This window comes from Thermobia domestica, chromosome 3 (genome assembly GCF_964235325.1).
Source record: "Thermobia domestica chromosome 3, izTheDome1.hap1.1, whole genome shotgun sequence".
Lineage (NCBI taxonomy): Eukaryota > Metazoa > Arthropoda > Insecta > Zygentoma > Lepismatidae > Thermobia > Thermobia domestica.
The window spans coordinates 11,154,062-11,166,824 of record NC_137456.1 but is presented as its reverse complement, the minus strand read 5'-3'; the positions used below and the strand labels follow the sequence as shown (position 1 = coordinate 11,166,824).

General features: G+C 38.0%; 1 protein-coding gene across 6 annotated transcripts in view; it reads left to right on the top strand.

Annotated features, from left to right (window-relative positions):
• Positions 1-9,271, top strand: part of nuf (rab11 family-interacting protein nuf) — a 417,911-nt gene extending 408,640 nt beyond the window's left edge. For all 6 annotated transcript variants that reach the window (XM_081754030.1, XM_081754029.1, XM_081754028.1 and 3 more), the window contains one exon: positions 8,260-9,271. In XM_081754030.1, coding sequence (XP_081610156.1) covers positions 8,260-8,373 — 114 coding nt within the window. In that variant the 3' untranslated portion in view covers positions 8,374-9,271. The remainder of the gene's footprint in view (positions 1-8,259) is intronic.
• The last annotated feature ends 3,492 nt before the right edge of the window (positions 9,272-12,763 follow it).

Sequence of the window (12,763 nt, the reverse complement as noted above, 5' to 3'; positions counted from 1 at the left end):
GGTCAGACTGAGATACTCGTCTCCGCTTTGCGCAGACGCTGCGACGGCCCCATCTGCAGGATAGCTCTCGAACGATAACCCCGCTTGTGTCTGGGTATGTTGCGCGTGCAACCACTGTCTTGTTTCGCCCATTGCTGTTTCGCCCTGGGGAAAACGAGAGGGAAAACTTACTCTTAGTTAATCAACTGATAATGTATCTCCTTTCAATGTTGGTGGAAAATCTAAGAATGACTTGGGCAGCTCTCTAAGAATCGTTATGCTACAAGTTTCGGATGAAGTAGATATACCTTTAGCAAGAGTAGAAGTTCTGTGCTGTAAAGGATTACAATATTTGTTCTACGTGATTGGTACCGTTGTCCAAACCCATGCGTATCAGTAAACTAATGCGGATTGTGTATGGATTAGTAACTCATATCTTGTCCATTTTACCTCTCCGTTAACATAGAATTTTCTTCAAAGAAAACGATCTTGCTAAAAGAAAAAAAAAATATCATCTTTTCTAGAAATCACTCGCTATCAGGATCATCTGATAAATGGTGTAGTAATTGCATCTTATAAGGATGATACTTGTGCCTTCTTAAGATGCGATGAATAGATGTTCGGGTAACATTCAATTCCACGTTTAATCGGCGTTCATTTCTGAGAGCTAGAATACACTTTTGCGAGGATATCTTCTGATGTGGTTAGTTGTCCAACTAGAAGCATATTCGCCACATTGTCATTTTCAATTTTTGGAGCAGCCTACCAACTTGGGTGTGCACGCTACTGGCTTCCGAATCGATTGAATTCCACTGCGGTATTCCTGTGGGTGCATCCACACAGCACAATGATTTCTACTTTTTCCCCCCAGCAGTCAATATGATTCATTTGCAACCAGAAAAGAAAACTAACACGTGAAAACTAAATAGTTGTTGAAATCTGCCTGTGGTGCAGGACTTTTGCCCCGCTTTGTATAAGGTGGACAAGAAATCAACGTATTCCTGACAGTTTTTTTTTCAGGCGTCTGTAATATGTACACTCATGTCCAAAATTATTGTCGCATGTCTATAAATATGTTGTTCTAACGTAAGAATATAATTTGATAACGAATTCGCCCGGTATTTCTTATAATGTTAGTATTTATATAATCGATAAAGACATGTATGTGGTAAATTTCATGTCAAAAGAGCAGTAAATAAGAACAATAAAACGAAAATAAAACTTTCTTGTTCATTTAACAACATTTTGTTTTACTCATTCTAATTTTCGTATTTATAATTCTTTTCCTATGAAATTTACCACAAATATACATTTCCCGATTATACACATAGTATCAGTATTAAAAGTACCCTGCAAAATCATTATCATATTATATTCTTACAAGAAGACAGTTATAGATATGCGACAATCATTTTGGACATGAGTGTACCATGAAGTTGTACACAGAAAACAGGAACTTGTACGTCCTTCGTGACACGCAATGAAGTGCGGAAAGTCGCTTCCATTAAATTGCGAAGATAATATTTTGTGATGTAACGATGCCTAAATGCTTCCCCCTTGTTAATTCCTCAAAAAGAATTGACCTGTGTGACGTCAGGAGCTCTTGGTGGTCATGACAATGGTTCTGAGGCAGATAAGTGTCCTGGAGAATTTTACATTCGGAAAAGAGCGAAGACAAGAGTCTTCTGGAATTCTGGAATTAAAAGGCAGGAATACATGTGAGAGTAAAGGTGTCTTAACTCATGAGGTCGTTGCCTCAAATAGTAAGCGGTAGCCACTGGCCACTGGTTTGGCCAGTAGCCACCAGTTGGTATTGGTATCAAAATGTTTACCAACCAATTGGGTACTGATTAGCACCAATATGATATCTCTATGACTTTACCGTTCCCGAGATATTAGCCAAAAAATAATTCCGATTCGGGAGATTTAAGGAGCCATATCTCGGGAACCGTAAGTCATAGAGAGATCATATTGGTGTTGATCAATAGCTAAGAGGATGGTGAATATTTTGGTACCAAATAGTAACCGGTGGTCGCTGGCTAACTGGCCATCCGCAGATATTGGCCAAAAAAATTCGAATGTCGGGAGTTTTAAGGAGTCATATCTCGGTACCCGTAAGTCATAGAGAGATGATATTTTGCGAGAAACAAGAAGGTGCGTCTAAAAATATTTACTTTACATGTAAGAACAATCACAGTTATCCTTCCCGCTCCATCTCTTCATTGTTTTTAAGTTCGTTCTGGCAATCTCTTGGAGCATTCTCAACTGGTTTGTTCTCAGTTGGTCTTTTGGTGAGGATATTCTGCCTCTTATAATATCAAAATGATGATGTTGGCACCTTTTGTGTAAGAGAACTGCAGCTGAAACTATAGAGCCATTTCCTACAAAATGTTGCAATGGAGATCTACATATTCAACATGTTTTCCCAGATAAGATAATTAATTTATAAACTCACATACTCGTATATCTTTTGGCACTGTGCATTTTATTCAGTAGTAATCCTGTTTTTTGTGCTTTACAGTGACATAAAGAAATCGTGTTTGTTTAGTACACATATAACATTTACACCTTTTAATTGGTGAAATCAATTCCGTTTGTTTGAAAGTACAATTATTAACTTACGTTGCTCTCATTGCACTGTTCAGAGATTGAAAAAAAATAAATAATGAAAGACGTGAAAAAATCGTGAAGTTTGAAAATAATAAGGTTTTTACGAATCATCCCCCTCCCCCCAAAAAAGTCAAAAGGTTGCCATCTTGGCCAATAATTACTTTTTAGATCAGAGGCCACAAAATTTTTGAAGGGCCTCTAAATCGAGTTTTCGTATTTGTCTACGGAATAAGCATGTCATACTGAGTTAAGTGATAGTTTTGGTTTGGCTACACTATATGTAGTTCTCCAGATGTAAAGCCTACAAGAAATTCTTTTACTGAAATATATTGGATCTTTTGATCCCCCCCCCCCCCAAAAAAAAAATTGTAGACACACTGTCAGTCTAAGATGCTATATTTTCTTTTATTTGAGACACTTCTCTTAAAATTATTGCACTAAAAATAAATATAAAAATTAAAGACAAAACGAAACAAATAGCGTTATGGCGACAGTAATTAGATATGTGATACTTGACGCGCCCTATACAACCAGGGCCGGCGCGAGCGGGGGTCAGGTCGTGCCACCGCCCAGGGCGGTAAGTCTGATGGGCTGCCAAATTTGAAAAATAAAAGAATACAGGGGCAGCAAAATTTGAGAAAGAAAATAATAAAGGGGCGGCATATGAAAGTATTGCACAGGGTGGCAAAACTTCTAGCGCCGGCCCTGCTATACACCTCATACATCATAATGCCATACCGTTTCAGACGACAGTACGTCGTGAAATACATTTTTAAAATTTACTACACTGAAAGTTGTCTCCTTCCTTGAATAATAATACTTGCATTGTGAATTTAATCTGTAATCTAGTATTTTTGATACGGTCAAATCCAGGAAGAAAAAAAAAAGTATTTTATATACGAGGGTGATTCAGAATGTAATGTCTCCAAGGTGAGACCTTTATTTGTGTTTGACAGATAGCGCCGATACAAGTATCAGTGGAAAGCTTGCACATGTCAGTTACAAATGGTGGTATCATTTTTTAACATAGTCCCATTACGGGCAATACACTTGCGCCAGCCAATGCGAAACAAGGATTTTTCACTCCGTCGGCGAAGAATTGTGGTCTGCTGGTGACACTCTTGCCCAACTGCTGCTTTTACCAACGCGTCACAACTGTAGTGTTGGCCTTTAAGGTGATCCTTAAGTTTGGGGAAGAGCCAAAAGTAGCAGGGCGCAAGATTCAGACTATAGGCAGAATGTCAACAACACTTGGCCAGCAGATGGGTCAACTTTGATTTTTTTTTTTTTTGACGGAGGAGAGGACGTGTGGCAGTACTCTATAGTGACGCTTCATTTCCGGGTCGTAATGGTGTATCCAAGACTTGTCGCCGGCGATGAATATTCCTGGGCGCCCAACCTTCTGCAGTCAGAAATTCAATGACTGCCCGCTGTTTCAACACTGAATGTCATTACTCTGGAGGGAGAAAAGATAGGAAGGTGAAACAAATGACATTCTATAGCTTACACATCAGTGCATTAATGATAAACAGTTCAGAATGTTTGCAGACTATTGCCAAAGCAGTGGGTTTGGTGGCGTTACTTTCTGAATCACCCTCGTAAACTTGCTTACATATTTTTATTTCTAGTAACGCGTTTTTGTTGGCATGATAATTTTAGAATAAAGCGCCTTTTGCAATGTCTATAAATTACTTTTTTTAAGCGAAAGAAACCATTTTTTTCGACATTGTACAGTTTGCTTCTGAACATATGTGAATATGGCGAAACAACTTTATGAATATGCATGAATGCATGTTTTTTTTTTAAAAAAAATTAACATGTATATAAACGTAACGTGCGATGCTAATCATAATATGCATCTCGAGAATATATTTTACTGAGCTTCTTTTTTGTGTACATTAAATTGATGGTTATTTCGAGAATTACATCCTCTGGTGCGTGAGGTCCTTGGGTTCGATTCCAGTTTGCGCCAAGTGAGCTTTGTGGTTGGCAAACACCATGTACGTGGATTTTCTCGGAATTCTCCCGTTCTCTCCCACTTTCTCACCTACTCCCACTAGTTAATTCATGTAGACTGAAATAGTGTGACGTCACATCCAACGGCGCCGATTTCTCTGTAAATTTGGGAAGGGTGGCATGCAGATACAGAAGGCATATATGAGGATTTTAAGACAAATTGCATTCAAATTATGCCAAATATTGTGTATTCTTGAATACAATAAGGGAGGCCCACATGAGCTTGGGGGGGGGCGGCTCGGCATCCCAGGACCGGCGCCCATGGTCACATCCTGGTTAGTGCTTTCTGTTTAAATCCATATAGTACACTCTTAGAATAGGAAAATAAAGTGACGATGATGATGTGCTACGTTTTAAATTTTAAGCATTACAGTGAAAAGATCTGACAAGTTTTTAAATTATATTTGTAGTTTAACGCTTCATAGCGTTCTACTCATAGTTATGCTCCTAAGGCTAAAGAGGGTACATGATTATTAGAATTGAATAATAATGGAATGAGAATGTAGGCAGAAACGAGGAGAACCCCGAGAAAATTCATAATACGACGATGAGCTGGGATCGAACCAGAGATCCTTCAAGAAATAAAATCAAATTCCTTGTAGAAGCAAAGTTATTTAACCCAGGGCCGGCTCTACGCAATTTGCCGCATTTCTCCAGAAAGAACAAATCTTAAAAGCCACGATTTTAAGTATGCTACCCGATTATAAACAACGAAGGGAAGGGAAGGTGCACTTGCATTGAGAAAGGCCTAAATAGTACATTCTCGTTGTCTTTTTTTTTTTTTTTTTTTTTTTTTTTACTCTATTAGGTAAGTGAAAGATAAAGAAAACACATGTGTAGACGGAAGATAGTAATCCTTTTTATAGAATTCAATATCGAGCTTCCATCTTAATATATCAGTCTGCAATTCCAGTGCAACTAGCTCTTTTATCGGTATTTCTTGATTTTCCTTCAATTATAAGGAAGATATTTGTGACAAAGACAAAACTAGTTTTCACATCAAAATTGTGTTAACTAACTAAATGGAACAGGTGTTCGCTACTGTTCAAGAATTGTGTTCTTGTATTTGACAACAATCAAGCAATTCATGCTGGGATTTGTTTGACCATTTGCTTTAGCATTGTCCATTTTCCTATGACCTTAAACTAGTGCGACCTAAACATGATTTAATGATTGGGGGGCGCGGTGGCTCAGTGGTAGAGCGTTCACCTCTGGTGCTTGGGGTCCCGGGTTCGATCCCAGCCCCCGCCAAGTGAACTTTGTGGTGGACAAACACCGTGCTCTGGGTTTTCTCGGGGTTCTCCCGTTTCCTCCCACTTTCTTCATTCCACCATTTCACTCATTTCTCATCATCACCGTCTCCTTTAGCCTAATCGGCATAACCGTGGGACGTAAAACTTAAAGATTTCATTTCATTTTCAAACATGATTTAATGATTGTACTATTCAAATAGGTCAGCTTAGTAAATTTAACTGTCATCATAAAGTCTCGTTTCTAACAAAAAATATTGGGGGCGCGGTGGCTCAGTGGTAGAGCGTTCACCTCTGGTGCTTGGGGTCTCGGGTTCGATCGCAGCCCCCGCCAAGTGAACTTTGTGGTGGACAAACACCGTGCTCGTGGGTTTTCTCGGGGTTCTCCCGTTTCCTCCCACTTTCTTCATTCCACCATTTCACTCATCTCTCACCATCACCGTCTCCTTTAGCCTAACCGGCATAATCGTGGGACGTAAAACTTAAAGATTTCATTTTCATTTCATTTCTAACAAAAAATATTTATTTTAAATAATAGTTATGACAGATTTCCCCCCCCCCCTTCCGTGCAAATGCACGTGTAGCACATATGGTAGAGCCGGCCCTGGTATAACCAATGAAAATTTGAAAAGCAAGCAAGCCTGTATAAAAGAGGGGGCAGAAATGCGACCACAGTGCTAGCAAGAAGAAAACACGGCGTCGCTACTCCATTATATTTATAGATTTTTTTTCCTGATTTGTACATACGAATAAATTAGATTACATTTACATCATTCTTACGTCAAAATTATGAAGACTATGAAAATGTGAAAGGAAGACTATGAAATAAGAAACGGAGATTAAAAGATTGCAGAACTGGAAACCGGTTAACTATTTTTTTCTTTTTTTCTCTTTACTCATTCGTGTAAATTATGCAAAACTATTCCATAAAACTATTCCTTAAAAGTTTACCTTATCTCAACTAATATGAAATCCCAGATTAATTCAAAAGACACTTAAACGATGTCGAGTAATTGCGCCATTTTTTTCTTTGAAATAAACTGGAATTTTACTGATTTCTTCCTTAAATTTATTTAAATATTTCTTACGTCTTAAAGTTTAAATTAAAGTTTTTGTTACATAAAAGATTAATAAAACTCTTCTAAGTTTTAGCTTTTTTAAAGATAAATTATAGACTTTCAGTCAAGAAGCTGAAGCATTATTCTTATTTATCCTAGGATCATGGTTCGTAGCTCATTCTCTTTAGAATAGAACAGCCTTTCAAACAGTACCATTCACATTTCCCTATCGTGTCCGTAAGGCGGGAAATTTCGAGGGAAATCGGAATTTTTCTGATTTTTTTTTTTTAATTTTGAGCCCCTCTGGACCCTCCGTGTAACGCACAGATCTCAAAATCAACTAAAAAAAAAAAAAAAAAAATACAAAGAGTTTTCTAAATGTGTGTGCAAAATTTCAAACTTCTATCTTGAATAGTAAGGACGGGAAAAAATATTTGCCAATGAGCTAAGAACATCCTCACAATGCCCCAGGTGACTCCAAAAGACCTTGATGTAATATAAAAATTTGGGACATCCTTATTTATCCTAGGATCATTTTTACCTCATTCTTTTCAGAATACACTGGCCTTTCTAACGGTATCACTCACATGAGCCTATCGTGTTCCCAAGGAGGGAAATTTTCGTGGAAATAGCGATTTTTGGTAGAAAATCCTTTTTTTTTCTAAGTTTGAGCCCCTCTGGACTCTCTGTATTTAACGCACAGTCTCCTTTAGCCTAACTGGCATAACCGTGGGACGTAAAACTAAAGATTTCATTTCATTTCATTAACGCACAGATCTCAAAATCAACTGAAAAGTACTAAGAGGTATACTGAATGTGTGTACAAAATTTCACGCTTCTATCTTCAAAAGTAAGGGCGGGAGAAAATATTTATCAATGAGCTACCAATATCCGCACAATAACCAAGATTTCCGCATGAACAGGATCTCGGGTAAAAATTTCCTGAGACATTCTGGTTCGTACTTCATTCTCTTCAGAATAGAACAACTCTTCAAACAGACATATCTCCATCGCGTGTCTATCGAGAAGAAAGGGATTTTTTATTTTTTATTTTTACCTTTTTAGTCAAACTTAAATAATAACTTTCTTATAATCCAGACTCATTTTGAAAAAACAAGGAACATATAACCAGACTTGATAAAAAGTAATTAAAATTCCAGATAATTTCAAGGAGAACACAAAAATAATTACTCACATAAATCAATGAACTACAAAAGAAACACCGTTAAGAAATATGACAAAGAATTGACATCAGTATTAATATTATTATGTGCATGTCTACAATATATATATTTACGTGTAAATATTTATATTTATCATTTAAATATGTACTCTTTTAATTTTAGATGCGGAGTGCGCTGAAAGAGCAGCAAGAGGTAAACGCTCAATTGCGATCGTACATCGATGGAATTCTTCTGAATATCGTCGAGAACTATCCACAGCTGCTTGAGAAGAAGTGAGACTGACTTCACCTGACTTAACAGTGGTACCTGTGAGATGTATTATTGTGTTAACACAGTTACCGCCCTGTATATACTATCTATCCAGGGAGTAATTTAAAAATATAGACAATTTTGATAAGAAAAAAAAGAGAAAACGAAGAGAGAATTTGTTACTAAAAAATTGTAAATACGGAATAAATCTGATAATTCACAAAAGTTCTGTTGTACAGTATATATATAAATATATATATATTTGCATGAATGTGCGTTTTAAAAAAATAATTGTGTAAAAATGAATGTATGTGTAGTTTGTGCAGGGTTTTTTGACCATGCAAGATATACAGTGTGGGCAGCTGTGATAAATATCAAATGAAAAACTTCATATTTTAAAAGAAGTAGATCTGATGGCGTGGTATGTATGCCTTTATTTTTCATTTTTTGGAAAAACTGGGAAGAATAGCTGTGATAAACGTATGTTAGGTGTATGTGATGTGATGTCAAAAGAATGAAAAAAAAAATGTCCGTTATAGCACACACAAAACTAGTTTTATATTACAAAAATAAAATTTAAAAAAAAATTACAATTTTCTCTGTACAATTTGTAAGAAAGGAAATATTTTTATTCTTATACTGTACATCATTTCTATTGAATGGGGGAGGGGAGGTAGAAAAGATTCTCTCCCCTCTCTTCTTGCCTTATTCGTCCTCTAAAACAAATGTTAATAACTTGTATTGTGTACAAATTATTATATATGCTAGTTCTGATTTTAAGAAAAATATTACAGACCTAACTATATACTACGTCGATTAAAACAAAATTACCACAAATAATGAATTGTTACAGTACTTAGATGTACCAGTAAAAAAATGTATTTTTGAGTTCCTATCAATAAAAAAATACATACTTTTTCTTGCATGATGATTTTTTTTTTTCAGATTTGAAAGTCTACACTGTTTTGACACTAGCAGTTATTTTCAGTTTTCATGACTAGAGTAGTAGTAGTAACTGATTAATGTAAGCAAGACATTATGGTATACTTCGTGACTAATACCTTGTACAATCCGCGGCAAAAAACCTGCAACATGAGGTTGTAAGTTTATTGTGAAACTACGCCTAACAGCACAGGGAATGAACATAACGTCTAAGTGGAACGCATCACGCCAGGATAAACGTCGGCCTCCTCCCGTGCACACTTATTTTGGAGCAAAATACTTCGTCATTTCACAATAAACTTATATGCTCATGTTGCAGGTTTTTTTGCCGCGGATTGTACAAGGTGATTTTATGAAGGATTTACATCTTGTTAGGAGAGAGGATCAGAAACTCAGGTTATAGGGTCGATATTTCTTGAATTTCTTCTGTTATAGAGGAATGAGGAGTGTCCGGTAATTGTAATACATGGAGTTGGCAACTATGCAGAGTTTCAGCCACCCGACACCCACGGCGCTAGTTGTAGGTAAACACAAATGGCGACTCGTTTGGGAAACTAGTCTCTAAGAAACCAGCGAAGAAGTCCGCTCAGTTATTCGATTTCTGTGGGCGAAACATGTAACCGCGGCTGAAATTCACCGGCAGTTGGTAGAAAAAATGAAATGAAATCTTTAAGTTTTACGTCCCACGGTTATGCCGGTTAGGCTAAAGGAGACGGTGATGATGAGTAATGAATGAAATGGTGGAATGAAGAAAGTGGGAGGAAACGGGAGAACCCCGAGAAAACCCACGCACACGGTGTTTGTCCACCACAAAGTTCACTTGGCGGGGGCTGGGATCGAACCCAGGACCCCAAGCACCAGAGGTGAACGCTCTACCACTGAGCCACCGCGGCCCCCAGTTGGTAGAGAAAACATCACCGACAAACGCAGTGGGCGACCCAGCTGAGACATCATCGACCATCCTCCCTGCAGCCCGGCCCTCGCTCCAAGCGACTTTCACCTGTTCCCGTACTTGAAGTAGCACATAGGAGGCCGTCGCGTCGCATCGCTTCAGACGAAGAGGGGAAATTCTTCGTGACAACGTGACTGAACACGCAAGAACAGGATTTTTACTAGCAGGAAATCTTCAAATTCATCCCACGATGCAATAAATGCTTCAACCTGTATGGAGACTATGTCGAAAAATAACCTAATGTGTATATACTATCTGTTGGTTGTATTGTTGTATAAAATAATATACACCCTGTTTCAAAAAGAATATACATATGTCGAATGCATATATTTATAAAACTTTAAGACATACGAATATGAAATTTTACACACACATTTACGAACCTCTCAAGTTCAAATTACAGATGTTCAATATGTCCTCCTTCAGCGACACGAACAATATCACATCGATACTCAAATTCCTCCCATACTCGGGCAAGCATGTCCTGCGTCACATGTTATGGTAGTACGGATCCGGTTCTTCAACTCTTCCAGGTTCTGTGGGAGTGGTGGTACATAAACGTTGTCTTTAACGAAACCCCACAGGAAGAAGTCACAGGGTGTCAGATCCGCTGACCGTGGAGGCCAGCTCCTTGACGACCAATCCAACGGTTCGGTAGAGTTTCATTCAGATATTCACGGACTTGGCGACTCCAGTGAGGAGGTGCTCCGTCTTGTTTAAAAAATGAAGCTGTCTTCGTGCAGCCTCGGAAACAACCAGTTTTGTAACATAGAGAGATACTGCTGACTGTTAATCATGTTTCCATTAAAGAAGAATAGGCCGTAAACAGATGATCGAGATATAGCACAAAACACATTGACTTTGGGCGAATCTCGTACATGTTCAGTGACTGCATGTGGGTTCTGTAGGCCCCAAATTCAAACATTTTGTTTATTTACCTGACCACTAACACGGAAAGTCGCTTCATCACTGAACACGATGCGTTGTGCAAAAGTGTTATCATTGTCAATAGCATCTAGAATCTCGTTACAAAATGCCACACGTTTGTGTTTATCAGGACGCAGAGCTTGTAACAGCTGTAACTTGTACGGCTTTATAACCAACCGACGTTTCAAACACACGCCGAATTATTGTTGTCGGCACTTGTAACTCCTGACTGGCACGACGAGTTTGTTTTGAAGGACTACGTTAGAAAGCGGTTTGAATTCGTGCAACATTTTCTTCAAGAACACGAGGGCGGCCAGGACTCTTTCCTTTACATACACATCCTGTATCTACAAACTGTCGATACCATCTGCGAATGTTCCACCCATTGGGAGGATCAATTTGGTACCTCAACCTGAAACGTCTTTGCACTGTAATCACGGAATTTCGCTTCGCAAACTCGAGAACACAAAATGATTTCTGCTGCGGAGTAGCCATTTTAAACCTATGACGGTTACCAAGCAAAACAGAAGACAACTGACATCTAGTGGTTATTAATATAAACTAGACTATGTATTCGTTTCTCCAATAGCCGAGCCGAGGCGCAGCGATCGACAGTTTGGACAAAATAATTCTCGTAATACGTATATTCTTTTTGAAACAGGATGCATACTGTATGTTTTACTGCAGGCTTTAGGGGGGCGCGGTGGCTCAGTGGTAGAGCGTTCACCTCTGGTGCTTGGGGTCCCGGGTTCGATCCCAGCCCCCGCCAAGTGAACTTTGTGGTGGACAAACACCGTGCTCGTGAGTTTTCTCGGGGTTCTCCCGTTTCCTCCCACTTTCTTCATTCCACCATTTCACTCATCTCTCATCATCACCGTCTCTTTTAGCCTAACCGGCATAACCGTGGGACGTAAAACTTAAAGATTTCATTTCATTTTTTTTACTGCAGGCTTTGTAACCTTACTTTCTGAACACACTTCGTATTTTCAGTTCTCAACTAGAGTAGCAGTAATTGACTGACGTATGCCAGACATTATGGTGCGTTTCGTAAATACGTTGTAAGAAGTGATTTTATGAAGGACTTACAACTTGTTACGTTTATAATAAAGGTAATTTTGCTATGAATACAAGGTTACGAAGCGTGTTTACCGAATCTCGGCCCAATGGACTTCTCTGGGAAATAATGAAAGCTAGTCTTTCTAGAAAAAGAATATGGATCTGAGTATTTAAAAGTGTATCGTTTTATGAATTGCCTAAATTATTAATCAACAATATTACTGATGTAACATGTTCTTCTGTGCTTAAAAGATGTAATTTGTGCACTGAAGACGGAGAACATTTCGAACATTTTAATGAACCTACCTAAATGTTATGATACAACTTGTAATTTCGTACTGTCGTAGCTGACAAATAATTAATTTCAAATCGATTTTATGCAAAGTCATTTATGACTCACCTATTTTCACTTTCGGATTAGCACATCGAGTATGATTCATCCAAACATGTACCATTTTAGAAACTTCTACATAAAAAAAAAAAAAAAAAAAAATCAACCAGCATGTGGCTTTTTTTTTTTTTTTTTCAAAAACAGTACTT